This window comes from Cicer arietinum, chromosome 4, assembly GCF_000331145.2.
Source record: "Cicer arietinum cultivar CDC Frontier isolate Library 1 chromosome 4, Cicar.CDCFrontier_v2.0, whole genome shotgun sequence".
NCBI classification, from domain to species: domain Eukaryota; kingdom Viridiplantae; phylum Streptophyta; class Magnoliopsida; order Fabales; family Fabaceae; genus Cicer; species Cicer arietinum.
The window spans coordinates 26337441-26362347 of record NC_021163.2 but is presented as its reverse complement, the minus strand read 5'-3'; the positions used below and the strand labels follow the sequence as shown (position 1 = coordinate 26362347).

Sequence of the window (24907 nt, the reverse complement as noted above, 5' to 3'; positions counted from 1 at the left end):
TAAACGTTTGACGCTACTTCAAAAACTAAGGGTTGGAATAGAGTTAGTGTTCTGTGAATTGAAGAACGTAAAGAAGAAAAAAATGAAGAAGTCCTACATAACTAATAATGTTTGGTTACAAGGAGAAAGTGATCAAAAGAGAGAAAGAGATGAGAAATAGTATGATAAGAGATAAATATGTGCAAAATAAGTAAGAAATAAAGTAGATTTGAAGTATTGTTTGATACAAGAGAAAAATGAAAGAAATAGAAAAGAGAGAAGTGTTGATTATTTTTTAAAATATGATAATACTCCTAAACCTTCCATGAAAGTTAATTTATTTTTTGTTTGAATTTAATTAAATTTTTTATTAAATTATTTAACTTACTATCTTTCTAGTTTAATTAATTAGAATAATTTAATTTTTTTATTGATTTAAATTTATAATTATTTGAGATAATTAATTAAACTTCAGGTTTAATTATTAATTTTTTATTGCAAATCTATTAATTAATTATATGATGCTTATGTAATATTGAAGTCTAATAGTCGAATCCCCATGAAAAAAGTCTGATAGTTGAATTAAAGTCAAATAATATTTAGAATTCTAATAAATTAAATTAACATTCATTAATTGTGCTAGAAAAAGTTTGATAGTTTAATAAATAATTAAATTAAATTAATAAATGCACTGGAGTAGATGTTGTGATGCAAAATCAGAAGAACACAAAATGGTTTGCATTCACAAAAACAATAATCGATCGATCACAAGGACAAGTTGAGAAAGCAAAAAAAAAAAAAAACACATTTCTTCTTGTTTTCTCAGCAATGGAGAGAAGAAAGCTAAAAGATGTAGAGCCCACAAATTTTGGGTCTTTTTCTACCTCTTGGAAACCAAGTAAGAGAAGTTTATCATTTCACTTCGACTTCTCTCTTCTTTAACTCTCTTTTTTATTTCTCTCAAACCAATCAAGTCTTACCCAATTTTGTCAAAGCTTGAGAATACGCTTAAATGGAGCACTACATGTGTTGTTGTCTAGTCTTGGCAAAGCTAGGGTTGTATTATTTATTAAAGCACACAAAATTTATTTTTCAATGCATGTGATTTTCTTTCTCCGTAAATTTTTTTTTTACACATTTTTTGTGTTGATTGAGTCCTCCTTTCAATTTCACTTCTCCTTGCTAGTTTTCACGTGATCGAGTCTTCCCCCACCTCCCTCCTATGTTGCATGTTAGTTTTTTGTTGATCGATTCCTTTTTAGAGAATTGGTCAAAAATCGCTCTTGCGGAACTTGCTCATATCAAATGTAAAATTCCTCTACAAATAGAGGGTTCACTCAGTTCACAAATCACACCAAAACTCCGAAATAAATTTGAGTTTTCTCTCTTCTTGCTTTTTCTGTTTCGCACCAAATTTTCTTTTTGTCCCTTTACCGAAAAAAAATTCCCTTCAGGTTTTCAATTGATCATAATACCATATTAAAGGTGGCATTAACCGTCATATTTAGACGTTGTAATTCTAGAACAGTTCTCTAAGATACACTAGAATACTAATATAATCTAATTGAGTTGTTTTATCATGGGGTCATCGTGGTTGATAGTTTACCTTGCATAATTTTGGGCAATACAATAAAACATCTTAAAGAGAGCAACCTAATATGTGACTCAACACGGTAACATCTTCGATGGCTGAAAATTATTTTACAAAGTTGTTTTTCGAAACTCAAAAACAACAACTTGAAGATTTTTCTTTCTACCACATTTGTCGAAGAAATTACTAGATATGGTTCGGTTATTTCTTATTTCAACAAATTGTACGATTTGAGTGATGTCACTTCAAATGATGACAACAAAAGATGTTATTTTTCTTAACTATGAAAAAGGTTGCCAACATTTTAAACGATAATATTTCAATTTCTAGAAATAAGTGGACAAATAGAAAAGGATAAGAAAGTTGTTGAATTATCTCTGGGAAAATAATGATTACCTTTGTGAGAATTATATTCTTAATGGACTTGCCGATGATTTGTATGATTACTACAGTTCCAACAATACTGCTAGAGATATTTAGGATGTTTTGAAGAGAAAAAAATATAATATCGAGGAAGCAAAGGCTAAAAGGTATACTATGAGCCACTATCTTAAGTATCAGATAACCGATGACAAATCTGTGGAGACTCAATCCTATATATTTATGAGATAGCTCATGATATCATCTTTGAAGGAATGATTTTAGATGAACAATTTCAAATTGTTGTTATCATTCACAAACAACCCCCTACTAGAAAGGATTTTAGAAATTCTTTCAGGCATTAAACAAAAGAATTTTCACTAGAAAGTCTGATGTAACACCTTGTTACGTGGGTATAAAAATTGAGGTAATAATAAAAAAAAAATTCATATTTATATAAGAGAAGCAACGCGTATTGATTTATAACTTTGTATTTATATTATTTGTATCAATTATTTAGTGTTCTTTATTTATTTATTTCGTTACAATAACAGTTCAACTATTATTGTTAATCTAAATAATAAATAATTTTAATTAATTTAATATTTCATTTCAATGTCATTGTGTGTTGTAGTGGTAGACACAAATTTATTATGTTTTATTTATTAGCTTATTTCATTTTTATAAATACCTATGTTATGTTAATATAAAGGATTATATTTTTAATAGGAGACGGACCTACATGGAGCACGCATGGCAGAGACACCCCTCTTTCATGTAGATCATATATATATATATATATATATATAATTCTTTTAGCCAATATATATACATATTAAGCGATAAGCATTCTAATAGCATAAATTTTAACCTTAAATGTTGATAATATTAAATTGTCTTAGATTTTTATTTAAGAAATATAATTATGTAAGTTAATTATGGTAGTATTTATTTTTTTTAAAATTAAAAATATAATATAATCATACATTTGTATTTTTCTTTTAAAAAAATTCATTACTATTGCATTTATTATTAAATAATTACTGCATTTATTACTATTACATGTTTCCTCTTATATTAAATATAAAAAAAAACGGATAAACAAATATATTTAGTACAAATTTTAAGTCAAATATATTAATTTTTATTAGCTCAACTTTTTTTCATAATGAAAATAGATTGAGTATATATATTGTTTAATAGTTATCTAGTATATATTGTTTAACTATTTTGTTAGAAACATTACATTCATTACAGTGGAATTAAAATCAATTTTTTTAAATAATATCTCAAATTTAAGTATTATAAATAAAAAAATTGTTGTTGAAAGACAATACTCCATTAAAATTGGTCAATTATATTAATTATCAGCAGAGTCATTGAATATTTTACACTAATAATACTATTACATTATTTTACTATTGTTTTTTTCAAAAAAATCAGTATTTTAATTTAATTATACGTAAAATTTGTTATAATTTTTTAGTCGAGCTCCTAATTTATGGAGTTCTAGAATCGCCCTGCTTTTAATATTTGTGTTGTTTGTTTTAAAATTTAAATTTAGATTAAAAATTATATTGTTAAAGAAAAAGTTCTGATCATTGTTTTTTTGATAAATTAAATAATTAATTACCAATAGTTTATTTAAGTTTCCTCTATGTTATACTCCCTCTAGTATTATCTAGAAGCAAAAATCATCATAAATTTTTTATCTTAAATATAAGCCCCGCTAATTCACCTATATTATATATCATTGTTTTAAAAATACTACTTATTAATTCTCTTATTTTCTAAAATAAGTCTGTAGTTTCAATAAATAATTAATGTAATAACTATTATAATAAAATATCATAATTAGAAAGTTTTGCTTCGAGAGGAGTAATAATATTAAATGGTAAAGTATTTAATTTAATTATGGCTTTTTACTATTTCATTTTTAAAGATTGGTCCAAGCATCAGAGTCAATGGTCAACAATGCTTTAAATTTGAATAAAATAAGTTTGATTTAATTGTAGTTTTGATCTTTTTATTTTAGTTTAATTGCGAAAGTAGTCTCCTATTTTATTTCTCCTCAATTTTGGTTCCTCAAACATAATTTTGTTGGATTTTGATCCTTTGATTCCTAATTTTGACATAATTCACAATTCAACAATGTTCATACTTAATATGATAAATCTAATATTTCAATTGAGCAAAATTTCAGGAACACCAATTCAATCACACACACTTGTATCAAATTGCTTGGAACACAAGAAATTAACAAAAGTTGAATTCTGACTATGTAAATCGATTGGGAAATCGATTTCATAACAAGGGAGTAAGGAAATCTTAAGTGTTTGTGAATGTGCAATCGATTAGGCAATCGATTAGCTTAATTAAAATGAAAAACTGCACAAGTCAGTAGCCTCTGATTTGGAGAGTAATCGATTGGTAAATCGATTGAACATTTCACAAATCAAACCTGATGGTAACACATCGATTGGTAAATCGATTGAATGAGTCACAGTGGCACTCCAGTGCTGAGGAAATCGATTGGCAAATCGATTGACAAAGTATCATTTGAAAAATGACCTCAACTGTGACAAATACAATCGATTGGACAATCTATTGTTAACACTTTCATTTTGATAAAGTTTGGTTGCAATCGATTGGGAAATCGATTGAACTAAACACCAGGTAAAAACTTTTCAGGAACTTGCCACCAAAGCGATTGACAAGTCGATTGATATCAAATAGCTGAGCCACTGTTTTGAAAACAATCGATTGGCAAATCGATTGATATTAAAACTGAATCACTATTTTGAATCACATCGATTGACAAATCGATTGACATCAAAAACCTGAGCCACTGTTTTGAAAACAATCGATTGGCAAATCGATTGAAATAAACTTGTTGAAAACACAGTGAACTCTGAAGTTTGGCAAATCGATTGAGTAATCGATTGAAAATAGTTTTATTAAAACAGTTTCCCAGAAATCGATTAGGCAATCGATTTATACAGGTCTGGACATGTTCTGCTGAAAAGTGTTGTTTTAAAGAATCGATTGGTAAATCGATTAGCTTGTATAGTTTCAAGATTAAAGAAAACCAAGATCGCGATAATCGATTGGCAAATCGATTTAGCTCATTTTATAACTTTACAAAATCGATTGGGAAATCGATTTCGTAGTTGGTTTTTCAGAAACTATATAAGATGTCTTTCAATCTTTATTCTCATAACTTCTAAAAACTTTTACATAACTTTTACATAACTTTTTCCTAACTTTCATAATTTCTCTTATGCTCTCAAAAACGGTTCATGGCAACAAACTAACAACTTCATAATTGTGATTACAGATCTCAATACAGTTTGTTGACAATCTAAGAGAAATGATAATGTGCTCAAGAACAATCCATGAATATCCAGATTTGTGAAGAGCAACATTTATAAAGATTGAAGACCCTTTTGTTTTACAATCTTTATTCTTTCTGTAATAAAACTTTGAACGAAATAGAACGCAAGAAAAGCCAGCTCGAAACTGGTGGCTACTTTCTTGGTTGAGAGGATTCAACAAGAAAGAGTCGCACTTTGATTCTGTGATAGGCTGCTGAGTGTCTTCAAGGATCAGAGGGTATTCAATAGGAAAGATATAATTAGAGATTGATAGGTTTCAGGGAGGAAACTGGAAAATCTTTGTAATTGATTCTTTCTATTGAAGGAGAAGAAAATCTGAAATCCGATTGGATTTTCAGGACTGGACGTAGGTTGTTGTGGAACAACCGAACCAGGATAAATCTCTGTGTCTTCTTCTCTAACTCTCTCTCTTTAATTTTCTATATTGCTAACGTTGCATGCCTCAAAATTTAATTTCCGCTGTGCGCTTGATACAGATTAATTTGGTAACGAAAACTGATATATTTTCTTTATTGCGAGGTCACTGATACCAACAATTGGTATCAGAGCCAACTTCTTGAGAGGTAAAACTTATAAGAAGATGGCCTCAACTGACGTTCTGGGAGAAGGCGCTTCGTTAGCTCGACCACCAGCTTTCAACGGTACAGCCTACATGTACTGGAAGCAAAGAATGCTCATATTTCTGGAAGCAAGTGGCATAGATATCCTTGATGCTGTTGAAAACGGTCCGTACATTCCCAAGATTGCAGGAACTGACAACTCAATGATTATCAAGCCTAGAGCCGACTGGTCAGATGATGACAAGAAGAAGGTTGGTTTCAATGCGAAGGCTAAGAACATCATCACGTCCGCCCTATGTGCAGAAGAGTTCTTTAGAGTGTCCAATTGCAAGTCAGCAAAAGAGATGTGGGACATCCTCCAAGAAACTCACGAAGGTACTACTGATGTTAAGAGAGCTCGTGTGAATACGCTCATGCACGAATATGAATTATTTAGCATGAAGAAAGAAGAGTCAATCAGCGATTTGCAAACCAGATTCACACACATAGTCAACAACCTGCATGCACTAGGAAAAGATGTGGATAATGCTGGACGAATCGGAAATGGAAAGCAGGAAAAAGAAAAGTTTGTCTCTGAAGGTTCAAGCAAGGCAATCTAAACCTGAATCCGATAGCTACTCAGATGGATCCAGCAGTGAAAAAGAAGAGACTGAAATCGAATCACTTGTCAAGAAATTTAAGAAGTTTCTGAAGAAGAAAGATAACAAATTCAGAAAACCATCCAGCTCTAAGACTAGTGACATCAAGACAGTTACATGCTACGAATGTGGTAAGATTGGTCACACAAAGTCGGAATGCTACAAACTGAAGAACAAGAATAGAGCTCACAAAGCCAAAAGAGCATATATTGCATGGAGTGACAACGATAACGATGAGTCCTCTGCCTCTTCGGATGAAGAAAAAGTGAATTTATGTCTCATGGCTCACACTAATTCAGAATCTGACAGTGAGGTTAGTTCGCAATTTAATCCAACATATGATGAGCTTCAAGAAGCTTTCAATGAATTGCATGATGATTATGTGAAATCCATAAAACAGTTGTTAAGCACAAAGAAAATGCTTGAACAAATGAATGTTGAACACAAAGAAATTGAAAATTTATGTGAACAACTGAAAAAGGATTCACAAGAAAAATCTGCAAAGTGCATTGAACTTGAAGATACTATTGCATCTTTAAAATCTGATTTATTAAATTTTGCAAATAGTAAAGATAAGCTGAATGTCATGCTTAGCAATCAAAGACATGTTTATGAAAAATCTGGTTTAGGATATACACCAAATATGCATGTCAAAAGAAAAAATAAAAACAGATCTGGTATTGGTTATATGCAAACCAGAAATGTCAAACATGGTCAAAAATCTTTTATTGCTAAGAATATGTATGATATCTTTACTAAGCCAAATCACCATTCATCCTTTGATGGCAAATGTCATTTCTGTTGTAGAAAGGGACATTTTGTGTCTAACTGCAAATTTAAAAAATTAGCCAATCAAGGATGGAAGCAAGTTTGGATAGCAAAAGAATCTGTGTTTAAGACTGACCCCCCAGGACCCAATCTGAATTGGGTACCTAGATCCAAAAATTAATTATGTTTTTGCAGGTGTACTTGACATCCACCAAGCAAGATTGATATTTGAAAGTGGATGCTCAAGACACGTGAAATGAGACAAGTATGAGAATCTTGTCTTTAACATTAAATGAAGATTAAATGAAGAAAGATTGGTCAACATAGTTGTGTTGATGACAGAGAAAAAGAGTCAATGGCAGTTAATCAGAAGTTTTGTTTGGGATTAAATCGATTGAGTAATCGATTTCGAGTTTGCTCTTTGTTTGTTTAAAGAATCGATTTGGGAATCGATTTGGTTAGCCCAGACTTCAGATTTTGTGGAAAATATTTTTGTAACAATCCCGAGCATCGATTTGGAAATCGATTGATTAAGTGTTCAGTATTTGACTTTTGGGACAATCGATTTGGACATCGATTAAGTAACACGGAAAATCGATTTGGGAATCGATTAGGAAAATGACCGTTGCGTACTTTTTTACTAGCCGTTGGACATCATTATTACACAATCGATTAAGGATTCGGTGTAACGGTAAACCAATCGATTGGGCACTCGATTGATAAGGGTAAAAGTATAAAAACGAACAGGTCTAAATCGATTTCTTCACTGTTTCAACCCAGATTTCTATATTTTCTTTCTCTGCTTCATCTTCTTCCTCTGTCTCTGCAACTGATATCTGCAACTATATCTGAACTCTATCTTCACTCATCTCCTCTATTTGCAACCATGGCCCGCGTGAAACAAACACAAGCCCATACTCCTTCACCTTCATCATCTTCAACCAGTGAAACTCCCTCACCGCCACCTACTGTGTCTAAAAGAATTCCGATTCCTACACACAAAATTCTTGCAAAGGACAAGGGCAAGGCTCCTGCTCCTATTCCAGAAAAGATCAAGAAAAGGAAGGAACCACCAAGTGAGAAGTTGTTGGCTGATGCTATGAAAGAAATTGCTCAGAAGAAAAAGAAACCGGTTACTTCACCCCTAGTTAAGAAAACTCCAGCACCTAAAGAGAAGGATGTGGAAGTTATCATTCCAGCAGAGTTTCTTAAACGGAAAATTCATGAAGGCAGAACCCTAGACTTTGGTTTCTTTGATACAGAAGGCTTCACATTCCAGAATCATCTGAGATTTCATGGTCTTGAAGGTTTTCTTTCATCTACTTTGGACAGCTATCCGAGATTGATACGAGAATTTTATGCAAATTTCAAGCTCACTGATGACGGGTTCAAAACTCAGGTTAAAGGTAAAAAGTTATCAATGTCTTTTGAAGACTTTGCTGAGTTGACAGGATTGCCATTTCATGGACAATCAATAGACGGCAGTTCTGATGCGGATGCAGCCGACGAAGGTTGGGAAGCATCGCTGGACAGGCACACTGCAGTGAAAGACATCATGGTTGATGGTTTTGTGGAAACCATCTCTTTGCCAATTGGTCAGATGAAGGTACAGCAACGCATGCTCATGTATACATTAACAAGAATGCTTGTACCTCGATCAGGAAATCATGCTGTTGTTCAGAAGCTTGATATTATATTATTATGGGGATTGTCCAAGGAACTTAAGATGAGTTGGACGTGGATTGTGCTAAGGCACATGTTAGAAGCTTCACACAGTAAGATCATGTTGCCTTATCCGCAGTTGGTTACAAAGGTTCTCAAGCACTTCAAGGTATCGTTGTTGAATGAAGAATCTGCAAAGACTACACTTATCTTCGGCGAAGCGATTGTGAATCAGATGAAACTGAAGAAAGTAGATAATGTTTGGATTAGACCAATGCCAAATGTTGAACCAACTCCTCCACAAGCATCTGAATCAGCAGCTGAGGCTCCTGCCTTTGTTTCAAAACTGATGGAATTTATGGCAGCTCAGATGGAACACAACGCCAAAATACTAGAGTCTAATGCAAGGATGGAAGCTACCTTGACATCTATCCAAACATCCCTGAAATCAGTTGTTCAGGATGTTGCTGCAATTCAAGCGCATCTAGGCCTCAAGCTATCTTTTGAAGACATAGCGCATATTGGTCGACAAGCAACTGAGGAACCACAGCCAGATCCTCTAGATCGGTCTGCGACTCACGGTGAGGAGACACCTGCTGAGGGTAATACAGCGGTCTCTACCTCTCCCCTGGATGATAGTGAGAACCAGCCCACTTTAGGAGATTAGATGGTCAAGTTTCTTATTTGTGTTGTCTTATTTTTGGTTGTCTTGCTGTTTTTGCTGTTTTATGTTTTATTAATATATATGTATGAGCAAATGTATTAATTGTTATCATATAAATACTGCCATACTACATCTGTTGCATATTTGTTTTGTTCTGATCTGATATACAAGTTATATGATTTCATTTCCTATGCTTATGTTCTTTAACATAGGGGGAGGAATTGTTTTCTGCCTTTTTGCCTTAATTGACAAAGGGGGAGAAAAATTATAACTTGATAACTTGATAATATGCTTGTTGTTGCATTATTAAGGGGGAGCATCTGATGTTGTTTGTTTTTGCTCTGATACTTAATAATGTAATGCTGATTTGATACATTTTGACACATGCTCTGATGATCTGTATTGGTACATATTTAATGCTATGAATTGGTTTCTTTGGTATGATTTTGAAATGGTTTGATATGCTCAAGTTACAATTGTATGAATTGTCAATTATGCCAAAAAGGGGGAGATTGTTGGATTTTGATCCTTTGATTCCTAATTTTGACATAATTAATAATTCAACAATGTTCATACAATGCATGATAAATCTAATATTTGAATTGAGCAAGATTTCAGGAACCATAATCAAACCCTACACACTTGGATCAAATTGCTTGGAACACAAGAAATCAACAAAAGTTGAATTCTGAATATGTAAATCGATTGGGAAATCGATTTCATAACAAGGGTGTAAGGAAATCTTAAGTGTTTGTGAATGTGCAATCGATTAGGCAATCGATTAGCTTAATTAAAAATGAAAACTGCACAAGTCAGTAGCCTCTGATTTGGAGAGTAATCGATTGGTAAATCGATTGAACATTTCACAAATCAAACCTGATGGTAACACATCGATTGGTAAATCGATTGGATGAGTCACAGTGGCACTCCAGTGCTGAGGAAATCGATTGGCAAATCGATTGACAAAGTATCATTTGAAAAATGACCTCACCTGTGACAAATACAATCGATTGGACAATCTATTGTTAACACTTTAATTTTGATAAAGTTTGGTTGCAATCGATTGGCAAATCGATTGAACTAAACACCAGGTAAAAACTTTTCAGGAACATGACACCAAAGCGATTGACAAGTCGATTGATATCAAATAGCTGAGCCACTGTTTTGAAAACAATCGATTGGCAAATCGATTGATATTAAAACTGAATCACTATTTTGAATCACATCGATTGACAAATCGATTGACATCAAAAACCTGAGCCACTGTTTTGAAAACAATCGATTGGCAAATCGATTGAAATAAACTTGTTGAAAACACAGTGAACTCTGAAGTTTGGCAAATCGATTGAGTAATCGATTGAAAATAGTTTTATTAAAACAGTTTCCCAGAAATCGATTAGGCAATCGATTTAGACAGGTCTGGACATGTTCTGCTGAAAAGTGTTGTTTTAAAGAATCGATTGGTAAATCGATTAGCTTGTATAGTTTCAAGATTAAAGAAAACCAAGATCGCGATAATCGATTGGCAAATCGATTTAGCTCATTTTATAACTTTACAAAATCGATTGGGAAATCGATTTCGTAGTTGGTTTTTCAGAAACTATATAAGATGTCTTTCAATCTTTATTCTCATAACTTCTAAGAACTTTTACATAACTTTTTCATAGCTTTCATAATTTCTCTTATGCTCTCAAAAACGGTTCATGGCAACAAACTAACAACTTCATAATTGTGATTACAGATCTCAATACAGTTTGTTGACAATCTAAGAGAAATGATAATGTGCTCAAGAACAATCCATGAATATCCAGATTTGTGAAGAGCAACATTCATAAAGATTGAAGACCCTTTTGTTTTACGTCTTTTATTCTTTCTGTAATAAATCTTTGAACCAAAACGAACGTTGAAAATCCAGCTAGAAACTGGTGGCTACTTTCTTGGGTGAGAGGTCTCAACAAGAAAGAGTCGTACTTTGATTTTGTGTTAGGCTGCCGATTGTCTACAAGGATCAAAGGGTTGATAGAAAGCCAGCTAGAAACTGGTGGCTACTTTCTTGGGTGAAGAGTGTTCAACAAGAAAGAGTCGCACTGTGATTCTGTGATAGGTTGACGAGTATCTACAAGGATCAGAGGGTATTCAATAGGAAAGAGATCATTAAGATAGATAGGTTTCAGGGAGGAAACTGGACAATCTGTAATTGATTCTTTCTATTGAAGGAGAAGAAAATCTGAAATCCGATTGGATTTTCAGGACTGGACGTAGGTTGTTGTGGAACAACCGAACCAGGATAAATCTCTGTGTCTTCTTCTCTAACCCTCTCTCTTTAATTTTCTATATTGCTAACTTTGCATGCCTCAAAATTTAAATTCCGCTGTGCACTTGATACTGATTAATTTGGTAACAAAAACTGATATATTTTCTTTATTGCGAGGTCACTGATACCAACAAATTTTGTTTCAAAATTTGATAAAATTTCATTTTTTTGCGTTTATTTAAATCACATGTATCAAGATTTCGTATTGCAAAATTGTACTTGATATCTATAATTATAAATGATGTAGTGCGGCTTTAAAAAATGACATTTCATCAAATTGTGGGTAGACCAAAAATGGAGAGCAAATAAAACGGGGAACTACTTTAGTCATTTAACTAAAATAAGGAGATCAAAACTGCAATTAAGTCAATAAATTTAAATTATAAAACCACATAATCTATATTCTATAGTGGATAGTGTATTTTAAACATTTGTTAATTATTTACCGTAAGTTTTTTTTAGAGATAGTTCTTTTTAGAAATAGTCTCTGCAAATTTTAAAATTATTTGTTTAATCACTAATATTAGTTTATTGGATCACACAACTTAATTTTATCAGGTTGATTAAAAAAATATTATAATTAAAGAAATTGAAATAAAACAAAAACACAAAATCTTTTAAGGTGAAGAATCAAAACAGAAAAGTTACAAAATTTAAAAAGATATTATAGTTGTAGAGATTAAAATTATATATAAATTAAAAAGTAAATATTAGTTAATAAAACTAATAGTGAGTCAAATGAATATAATCATCAATTTTTTTAATGATAAATAAAACTTAAGGATCTTTCCGGGTGAATCTAACTTTTTATATTATGTTTGAAAAGTTATATCTAAAAACAAAATCTATTTAAATAAAATTAGGTACAAATGATTTTTTCATGAAAGTTTGGTCCAAGCCAAAAGCCAAAAGCCAAAAAAACGCTTGAAATCTCAATTAATTAATTTTATTATAAATATAGAGATTTACGTTATTTTGAAGATTGATTCATATCTATCTCTCCTAACTCAAAAGATTCGAAATCTGTTGTTAAAATCAAACGCAATTATTCAACTTCCTTGTACTCATCAAATATTTTCCTTTTATTCCTTCACAATATTTTCCTCAATATCAGTGGTTTCTGTTAAAATTCTTATCCCTTGACGCGCTATACTCGCACTACACTGCCGCACTAACTTGCAAGTTACACAGGTAACAACAAAATTACCTTTATACCCTTCTCTACGAAGCTTATCAATATTTTAATATTTATTTATAAATCACTTTACCAACGTCTTGAAAATTTTGAATCAATTATTTTCTCTTCTCAGCAGAAGATCATGGCCGGTAATCAATTAAACGGCGCTTATTACGGCCCTTCCATTCCGCCGCCGAAATCCCACCGCCGTTCAAGCCGCCACGACGACGGTTGTTGTTGCGGCTGTCTCAGCTGTATCTGCGGTTGCTTCAGAGGCTGTTGCGGCTGCATCTTCAACTTCATCTTAAGCATAATCTGCAAAATCTTAACCACAATCATAATCATCGTCGTAATCCTCGGTTTCCTCTTCTGGCTCATCGTTCGCCCTAACGTTCTGAAATTCACTGTTACCGATGCATCGCTTTCTCAATTCAATTTCACAAACAACAATACACTTCACTACAATCTTGCACTCAACATCTCGATCCGAAACCCTAACAAAAGAGTTGGTATCTATTACGATAACATTGAAACGCTTGCGTTTTATAAAGATGTTAGGTTTGGTTCACAAACGCTTGGAACGTTCTTTCAACGCCATAAGAATACGAGTTTGTTGAATCCTGTTTTTAAAGGTCAGCAAGTTGTTCCTTTGAATTCTGATCAGATTTCGGAGTTCGATAATGAGATGAAAGATGGAGTTTATGGAATTGATGTTAAGGTTTTGCTTAATGTGAGGTTTAAATTATGGTTGTTTAAGACAGGGAAAGTTAAACCTAAGGTTCGTTGTGATTTGAAGGTTCCATTGAAATCCAAGAATGGAACTTCATTGGGTAATGAATTTCAGGTTACTGATTGTGATTGGGATTATAAATGGAGGTTGTTCCGTTAGATCTTTCAGATCTCATATTCAAACCCTCAATTTTCTTGTTATTATTTTATTTTATAAATTTTTTAGGTGAATTTTATATTTGTTAGTTTCTTCATTGGACCGTAGTTATGCTCCTAGAGGGTTTTATGTTATGTTTTAATTTTTAGTATTTATCTTTCTATTGTTGCTATTGATTTACGAGTATTTCTTTTACATTACAGATTACTTAGTCCTCATTAGTCAATTTTTGTCACATTTGTTACTTTGTTAGTTCTTTCTGTTCCTTCTCTTTGTTGCGAAGAAGTTAAGGATTCTGGGTATGCAATTCAGTCATTGTCACTTGTTTCGATTTTGATGTGAAAATAAATTCAATTTCTGTTTCAGAATCATGACTTTCAACATGTTTTAGTCAGGGCTTGTGCATCCCTTACTCAAGTGTTTAAATCAAATGTGTTTTTTTATGTGATGTAAATGTTGATAGAAAATTGAAATCAACTTTAATTTTGAAATATCTTTTGATTATGTTAAATTGAGAATTTTGTATTAAGTGTGTTTGGAAACATTGGGTTTCATAGCACAACTTCACTTCAAAGGAGAAGCTACAAGTAGTAGCATTAGGGTCACCTTGCCTTTGTATGCTCACACCACGTTACCAAACATCTGCTAAAAGTTGATTTGGTTTGATTGAAATGGTGTGGTTTCAAAACAAAACAAACTTCTCCTTTCTCTAGAATACTATGAAGGAGGCCACTTTTTTTATGGAACAATGATAATGATATATATAGACTTCAATTTTCTCCACACTAATTTAATATTTTATTTTATTTTTATTTCTCTCTTTTTATCGCATTATCGATTTATCCCGTCTTTTTTTTTCTCTCAAATTATATACATTTAATGGGGGTGTATACCAAATATTTTTCTCTATGGAATATGTATGTGTTTTATATTTTAAGTTTAGCTTAGTTAAAGTTTGCATACATGTTGCTTATTAAAAATACTCTATAGATTGTCTACTTGGATACAACTTTTAGTGTTTTGTTGGTATATCATAGAGAGTGAGGAGTCGTATTAGGACACCAATTTGAGAGTTCTCTCCAATAATCTATCGGCTTCCAAATATAAAGCGACAGTCTCAAGAGTCAAGACTAATAATAATAGTCAAAATGTATTTGTTGAAGTAAAAATTGCTGTGTTAAATAGATTTAGAAAAATAATATAGGTTTTCTCACTTTTTTATTATTTAATGTGGGAAAGATATTGACTAAGTAGGTGTTTGGTTATATACATTGGAGTGAAGGATATGCACGTTTAAAGAGGTAAGAATTAATTTGTTTGAGTTAAAAGAATATTTAACTCTTGATTCTTAGAATTGTTTCACGCTGTCTTTTCAATTCTAGTTGAATCAATTCTCTATTAAAGATGCGTTATGCATTTTAATTTCTCAATTTTGCCCTTTCATTTAATTTAATTTAATTCTATGAATAGTTATGACTGCTAAAAAATTTAACTCTACGTTTAATTTTATTTTAAAACTGTAATAGCTATTAACGACCATTAAAAAAATATGTAATAGAAAACGGAAAAAGAGACAAAAATTAAAAAATTACGAACTTACAAAGACGAAATAAAATGAAAGTATATATATTTTATTTATGTCAGTTTGCACTTTTTTTATTTTATTTTTGTCAATGTGAGGTCACGTTTTGTTTTATCGTTTTTTTTTCTTCTGTTTCTTCTCTGTTTGTCATATCAGTATTTTTTAATCGTCTCTAATAACAAAAATAATTTTAAAACAAATTTGAACTTACATGGTTACATTTGAAAGAAGAAAAAAATTACAGAGCTGAATTTTACAATAACGCTAATTTACAAGGACTAAATATATATTTAAGTCTTTAATTTATATATATTGTGGACTTAAAAAAAATTAACCTGAAAATTAATTACAATCTTTAAATTAACATAGATGTTTGATTTCTATCAAAATTATTTTTAAAATCAATTATATGAATAGTTATGGTGTTAACAATTCAAGTAATTAAACTCTTATTTTTAAAGGTTTTGCTTGATCTTTAGATTTTTCTATAGAATGGGGAAAGCACCAACACATCTTATTCTAGATGTTTATTTTTTAAGTTTTAAAATACACTTTTAATTTTTTAAGATTAGTTTAATTCTGAATAGGTGTGTAAGTCTTTTTTTTTTTCTTTTTTTTTTTATTTGTTCTCTTAAATGATATTTTATTTGTAACCTTAGTCTTTAAGTTATGGTCAGTTTATAGAAATGTCTTTTTTTAGTAATACCATTAAAAAAATACACGTGCCAGTTACGATGTTAACTTGTGCAATATTGACATGACAAATTTTAAAAACAAATAATTCTCGCATTAAATTTTGATTACACAATCATACATTAATGGTCAATAATAGAAGAAAAAATCATGTGACTTTTTTAAGTGGTCATGTGTGTTGGATTTTGATCCTTTGATTCCTAATTTTGACATAATTAATAATTCAACAATGTTCATACAATGCATGATAAATCTAATATTTGAATTGAGCAAGATTTCAGGAACCATAATCAAACCCTACACACTTGGATCAAATAGCTTGGAACACAAGAAATCAACAAAAGTTGAATTCTGAATATGTAAATCGATTGGGAAATCGATTTCATAACAAGGGTGTAAGGAAATCTTAGTGTTTGTGAATGTGCAATCGATTGAGCAATCGATTAGATCAATTAAAAATGAAAAATGCACAAGTCAGTAGCCTCTGATTTGGAGAAAATCGATTGGTAAATCGATTGAACATTTCACAAATCAAACCTGATGATAACACATCGATTGGTAAATCGATTGAATGAGTCACAGTGGCACTCCAGTGCTGAGGAAATCGATTGGCAAATCGATTGATAAAATATCATTTGAAAAATGACCTCACCTGTGACAAATACAATCGATTGGACAATCAATTGTTAACACTTTCATTTTGATAAAGTTTGGTTGCAATCGATTGGGAAATCGATTGAACTAAACACCAGGTAAAAACTTTTCAGGAACATGCCACCAAATCGATTGACAAGTCGATTGATGTCAAATAGCTGAGTCTCTGTTTTGAAAACAATCGATTGGCAAATCGATTGATATTAAAACTGAATCACTATTTTGAATCACATCGATTGACAAGTCGATTGATAACAAGTAGCTGAGCCACTGTTTTGAAAATAATCGATTGGCAAATCGATTGATATTAAAACTGAGTCACTATTTTTTGAATCACATCGATTGACAAATCGATTGACATCAAAAACCTGAGCCACTGTTTTGAAAACAATCGATTGGCAAATCGATTGAAATAAACTTGTTGAAAACACAGTGAACTCTGAAGTTTGGCAAATCGATTGAGTAATCGATTGAAAATAGTTTTATTAAAACAGTTTCCCAGAAATCGATTAGGCAATCGATTTATACAGGTCTGGACATGTTCTGCTGAAAAGTGTTGTTTTAAAGAATCGATTGGTAAATCGATTAGCTTGTATAGTTTCAAGATTAAAGAAAACCAAGATCGCGATAATCGATTGGCAAATCGATTTAGCTCATTTTATAACTTTACAAAATCGATTGGGAAATCGATTTCGTAGTTGGTTTTTCAGAAACTATATAAGATGTCTTTCAATCTTTATTCTAACAACTTCTTAGAACTTTAACACAACATTTTCATAACTTTCATAATTTCTCACAACGCTCTTAGCTGTTCATAACAACAAACTAACAACTTCATAATTGTGATTACAGATCTCAATACAGTTTGTTGACAATCTAAGAGAAATGATAATGTGCTCAAGAACAATCCATGAATATCCAGATTTGTGAAGAGCAACATTCATAAAGATTGAAGACCCTTTTGTTTTACAATCTTTTATTCTTTCTGTAATAATTCTTTGAACGAAATAGAACGCAAGAAAAGCCAGCTCGAAACTGGTGGCTACTTTCTTGGTTGAGAGGGCTCAACAAGAAAGAGTCGTACTTTGATTCTGTGATAGGCTGCTGAGTGTCTTCAAGGATCAGAGGGTATTCAATAGGAAAGATATAATTAGAGATTGATAGGTTTCAGGGAGGAAACTGGAAAATCTTTGTAATTGATTCTTTCTATTGAAGGAGAAGAAAATCTGAAATCCGATTGGATTTTCAGGACTGGACGTAGGTTGTTGTGGAACAACCGAACCAGGATAAATCTCTGTGTCTTCTTCTCTAACTCTCTCTCTTTAAATTTCTATATTGCTAACTTTGCATGCTTCAAAATTTAATTTCCGCTGTGCGCTTGATACAGATTAATTTGGTAACGAAAACTGATATATTTTCTTTATTGCGAGGTCACTGATACCAACAATGTGTCACTTAAATAACTCTTACTCATCATCATCATCTATACATGGTTGTATGGTAAAGACTTAACTATTTCACCCTCTCACCATAAAACTTCTCTAATTTGATATGCTCTCATCCTTTATATTTAGTCTATATCCCATTTAAGTTTAGTCTTTCTTTTTTTCTCTTTATCATCTTCCACTTAGAATCTCCATATCTTTTTCTTCATATTTCTTTTATAAAAAATTAAAATCAGGATTCTTCTTCCATCCAAAAACACATTGATCTTCATTCTCTTCTTCACCATTATCTTCCTCATCATCATTATCATCAAATCCAAAAATATCAAACATTCATCAAATCCATAAGTTAAAAGAAACAAATTATTGAACAGACAAATCATTTTTTTTCTTCCTGAGATAAATATATCACTACGCCAAAAATAACCTTTTACAAGTTGTTTATAGCGATATAGTATCTAGTGTTGTTAAAAGATACAACAACGTTATTTAAAATAAAAAAGTGTTGTAATATATAGTGCTAAACACTTCTCTTAGGTTAGTTTTTCAAAGCTTTTCTTAAAAAGCGTTGTAATAGGTGCATATAAAGCGCGCTTGATATACTAGTTTTACAGCGCTTTTTGAAAAAAGCGTTGTAAATCTATTCTAAAAAGCGCTGTTTGTTGTACTAGTTTTACAACGTTTTTTACACAAAAGCGCCGTAATAGGTGCATTCTTAATCTAGTTTTACAGCGCTCTCTCAAAAAAACGCTATAGTAGGTGACATTTTACAACGCTTTTTATTAAAAGCGTTGTAAATCTGATTGACATTTTTTAATAGAATTTAAAAAAAAACGTTGGTTTGTATAAACAGGTTTTTAATGTCATTTTTTTTAAAGAAGCGATGTCTTTCATTTTTTTTTTTCAAAATCATATATTAATCAAGCACATATTGACACACTTGAAATTTTTTAATCAAAACAGATTCAATTACATCAGTACTATATTCAGTATATATTCACAGCAACAATATCATATTTACAGCAATTACATATTCACAACAGTAATTAAATATGCACAACAACAATCATGTCAGTAATTAAAATAATGATCAACAATTTCCAGCCTGCCAATTTCTCAACAATTTCTTATTTTACCCTACAATAACAAAAAATAAAATAAACTAATTAAAATAATGATCAGTTCACACAAAAATATACAATATATAATAGTTTACAATGTGAAACTCACCTATTAACAAATTATTTAACTTTTAGTTCGATCACATACTGACACAGTCTTCCTTTATTTCAGTTAGATCACTTTCAAAGTATGTTGAATTGGAGTTGTCAAAGTACTATGCGATATAATATTTGAATATAAATCAGTTAGAATCAAATATATATATATATATATATATATATATATATATATATATATATATATATATATATATATATATATGTAGTTTATATATGAAAATCAAAATATAATGAAAATAATGTACCGTTTTTGGAATTATATTTTGATTCATATCAACAATCTCCTTCATGAATCGCAATATATAGCATCCGCAACCTATGTTTTTAGTTTGACGAGGACACTATAAAATAAAACATGTCTGCCAATAAATATTTATGCATTGATTGTAAATGAAATTTTAAAGGCATAAAATTAAGTTTTATAACAAAAATTTCAAACCTTTATTGGAATCTATGTGATGTTGTCTGACTTATGCTTCGACATTGTAGCACCCATTTGAGCGTGGAAAACTTGTAAAGCATTATCAAAATAAATGTGATTATATATTTAATTACCAAATACATTATTTATATATAAGAAATGGATGAATATTACTTACGTATCAAAGATATTCTTTATATCCGAGTGATTGTTATAATGACCGTGCAATGGATCTAAATAGTATATAATTTCAGATGTGACATTAATGGCAAACAACACCCAATGTTGCCTACAACAACAAAAATTTGGTTGACAAATTTATTTACACAACTGATAAAGTATCATAAATTAAAAAAGATATAGATAAAGAATATATAATTACCCTGAATTATATGGCGCAAGAAATAGTTTATCATTCTCTTTATTTGCCAAAAGTATATCAACTACATATTTTTTTATGTTAACTGGATCGAGTTTAAACATGGACAACTTATGAGAGATAAGAATGAAAATCTATCTGACAATTTACGCATACACACCAACTTTTCATACAAAAACCTTCGATGAAAATATCAAATTAGATTAATTACCAATAAATATGGCAGTAATGCAATTAAAATTAATTACCAACAAATTAGCTGATGGACAGTGATGCAATTACCTAATGTATATGTTGATGGTAGTAGCACTCAGCTCCTTATGATTGAAAAGTTCATATATGTGCTCTTTATCAAGTAATTCTTTATACTCATCTTCAAAAACACCTTTATCCATGTGTATGATACGTGAATCATTATTGTCCATATTCATTTTTGCTTGTATATCAAGACATGACCCAAATCGAGAAAGGCGTGGATGACTTGTTTTAGGAGCAACAACTGATTTTCCACGATTCAGTTTTTGAATTTTTCCAGATTTATTTTTACCATGAAGCTTTTGCAGTGCGGCTAGTTTCTGGAAAATTTATGGTGCGGAGGGTTTTGCTTGAATCTGAAAAAATGAGATTGATCAGTTTGTTAGTTATTATAGTAAGCTAATCATTTCATATTCAATTGATGTATATGTCAAACCTTTTCTGGTGAAGTGACTGATTCGTTGTTAGGAATCTTCTTATCATTCCCTTTAGACTTTGTAATCTAAATAAATGTGAAATTAACATTAACAGCGAAAAAATAACCAATTAAATATAATCAATTATAATCATACAATTAAACATACATAGAAATTAAACATATTGTATCTATGCTAACAAATTTTTGGACCATGCCACGTAACTATCTATTGCTTCTCCCAAAAACTTCATATTTCCATCGTTGTCGAGTATATGCAATGGTGCATGTGGTTCAAAAGCAATCACATGTGACACTTTAACACGACCGATATGGATCAAAATATGATGTAATACTTCTCCCAAGGAATTGTGCAATGTTCATTTTCCAACCATGCGATGAGTAGGGGAGGATAAATATAGCACGCAGGGTGAGACACCCTAAATCAATGGTTAATACATAAGTATGTGGAGCAATTAGGTTGAATGAATTTCTTATTTCATTAAGTAATTAATTACCTCTGAAAGACGTTTATGACTAATGTTGCAACTACCATTTTTACTATCTAGTTGTATTTCACGTTGACATTCCGGAAGTTGCTTTTCCTTATTCGTTTTCGCCAAAATTGCAACTTGATCTATTAGGATTTTCAGCTTATCTAGTACTTCCTCATTAGATGGATTTGTGCGCTTCTCATTTGAAAAATAGCTTTTTGAAGTTACGCCAAATCCTTTACTCCTCACATGGCCAGAATATTCAGGAACACTAAATACCTCACCAAGTATGTCCCTGCAACTAACTTGTTTGTTCTCCTCTTGATTTTCAGAACATTGTTCTAGATTCTCCTAAAATACATGTATGATTAAAAATATAAGTTTAATATCATTTTTAAAATATAATATTAAAAAATATTAATGTGATAATATACTTACACATTGTGTTATCAACTATTTCATTATTAACTGTTCATCATTTTGTCGATCTAAATCATTGTTGGAATCCATTTATCTACACATTTCACACAATATAATTATCAGTTAAGTATAACTTCAACAAGTTCAACATGCAGTAGTCTAAGTAGCAGTATAAGTTCAACATGCAGTTTAGTGACAACAACAAATTAATAAATACAATACCTGACAACAACAATCTCTGAGTTCGCTTAAGTAGGAACAACTAAAAGAGGGTGCATAAATACGTATAGAAAGGGTTCGTATGGAGGGTTCACAGTAGGGTTCCTATGGAGAGGATTCGTAGGGATACTAGTGAAGAAGGTTCGTAGGAATAGTAGTGAAGAGGGATAAGATGGCCAATATGGTTCGTATGGAGAGTAACGAAAATGAAAATGAGGAGGTTTCACACTTTCAAGTTCGTAGAGAGAGTACATAATGAAGAAGAAACTGAAGCAGTTTCTTATTATTAGTTTACTTAAAGACCATATTACAATGCTTGTCCAAAAAGCGCTTTAAAAGATCTAAAAGACCTAACCCTATTACAGCGCTTTCACAACAAGCGCTTTAAAAGACTATATAAAAAGCGCTTTAAAAGACTATATAAAAGCGTTAAAAGACCTAACCCAATTACAACACTTTTACAACAAACACTTTAAAAGACTATATAAAAGCGCTAAATGATATAACCTTATATCATCGCTTTTACAATAAGCGCTTTAAAAAAACTATATAAAAAACGCTTTAAAATACTATATAAAAACGCTATTTGAGCATTTTACAGTGCTTATAGATAAAAAGCGTTGTAAATGATTAAAAATGCTGTATATGAGCATTTTTAAAAGTCGTTTACAACGCTTATAGAACAAGCGCTGTAAAATGTTTGTAATTTAATTTCTTGAAAGCCTTTTACAATGCTTACGAAACAAGCGCAGTAAATTATTTTTAATTTAATTTAAATTATTCAATTTAAGTTAAATATGCTAAATTACAATTTCAGTTTCTGTACAATACCTATATTTAGATTTTTTTTTCCTTAAAATAATTAGTTAAATACCTATAAATCAATGCTAAATTACATGAATAGTTCAGTTTGGGATCAGTTCCAGTTCAAGGAAAATGCCCAGTCAAACATAGCTTTTTAAAGTTCAGTATAAGCAGAAAGTCAAATATAGTTCAAGTTAAATGCTAAAATACTCAGCTCTGGCAGGTCAAACAGTTAAATTACATGATCCTAGTATAATTACATGATGATTTCAAATGACATGGCTTATATAAAATACTTAAACACCTTAAGATGTCCTTCTTATTTTCCTGGTGAGTTTCACATTTGTTTGACCTTTAACGATACGAAACGATGGATTAATCTAAATTCCCTCATCTTGATCATCTCTAAGATATAAACTTTCATCAATTGAATCAATTTCACGTGGTTGTGATGTCGCAAAGAAAGGAACATTACCAACATCTTCATCGTTATTGTTATCATCACTTATTTTATTGGTCAATAGGACAATGAACCATCTATCATGAGCAGGATTAGTGACATTAAATACTTGTTGGGCTTGCGACGCTAAAATAAAAAGCTCATCTTTGTATCCCACCCTATTAAAACCGACAAGCATGAATCCTAACTCATCAATCCGAACACCATTATTGTTATCGACCCACTGGCAACAAAAAATGAGAACATAAAACATTGTGTAATCTAACTCCCATATATGCTCAATAACCCCAAAATATGATAGATTTATATATATTGGGTTTTTTTTCTTTAGCAGTTGAGATATGCATCACTTCAGCTATGAGAGTGACTCCGCTATTTTGCATACTGGTTTGATCATCTTGATCTTTGGTATAAAATATGTAGTCGTTAATTACATAACCCGTGTAAGAAAAGACATGTAAACTCTAACCATTTGCTAGCCACCTCAATCTCTGTGAAATTGAACTGGAGTCTATATCAAACTTTGAGTTAATGTAATTTTTTAGCCATCTTATAAAACTTCGATTGTGCTCTCGTGTTATCCAATTTTGATTCCTATTCATGTTCAAACTAGATATTTGATCCATGTGTATTGTAACATATGGTTGAACCTCATCATCATTGTGCAGAACATACAATTGTGCCTGCTCCCATTTTGTTTTTGATATAGTCATTACTCTCTTTCCAATTATCCCTTCTGCTGCTATTCTTCCCGAATGACGAGACATGAGAAGCCCTATGGCATCAACATTGGGTAGATATTCAGTACAAAATTGAGCAGCTTCTTTGGCAATGTATCGTTCAACAATACAACCTTATGGTCGACTTCTACTTTTTACGTACCCTTTTAATATTTTCATATATCGTTATATCGGATACATCCATCTCGTATAAGCTGACCAACAAAGTTATGTCTCCTTAACAAGATGAACAATAAGGTGAACCATTATATCAAAAAATGAGGGTGGGGAATACATTTCAAGCTCACTCAAAGTAACAACAATTTCCCTCTGTAATGTCGGTAATTTATGAGGATCAATCATTTTACCATAAATTTCCCTGAAGAAGAAACATGATTTAGTTATGGCTCATCGAACTTTTTCAGGTAAAATGGAACGTAAACCTATTTGTAGCAAATGCTCCATTAGAACAAAACAATCATGAGTCTTCAAACCTTTTAACTTGTGGTCTTTCATACAAACTAAATTTTTAATGTTTGAAGAGTATCCTTCTGGAATTTTAACTTCGTCTAGAAATTTACATAAAAAACAATTTTTTCCTTTCTAGATAGAGTATGAGTAGCTGGAGGTAGATATGTGTGATATTCTTTCTTTGCGGGACCCAATTCATTTATTATTCCCATATTGACCAAGTCCAATCTTGCATTGATGT

The 24907-nt window shown here is 31.3% G+C and overlaps 1 protein-coding gene across 2 annotated transcripts; it reads left to right on the top strand.

Annotated features, from left to right (window-relative positions):
• The first annotated feature begins 12935 nt into the window (after nt 1–12935).
• LOC101507813 (NDR1/HIN1-like protein 10) lies at nt 12936–14196 on the top strand. 2 transcript variants are annotated; one of them, XM_004497610.4, is made up of 2 exons: nt 12936–13122; nt 13245–14196. In XM_004497610.4, the coding sequence occupies exon 2, from the start codon at nt 13251–13253 to the stop codon at nt 13995–13997; it is 747 nt and encodes a 248-aa protein (XP_004497667.1). In that variant the 5' UTR covers nt 12936–13122; nt 13245–13250; the 3' UTR covers nt 13998–14196. The 2 variants fall into 2 exon arrangements, with proteins under 2 accessions (XP_004497667.1, XP_004497666.1); XM_004497609.4 differs by having other exon boundaries at nt 13242–14196.
• Nucleotides 14197–24907: the final 10711 nt, after the last annotated feature.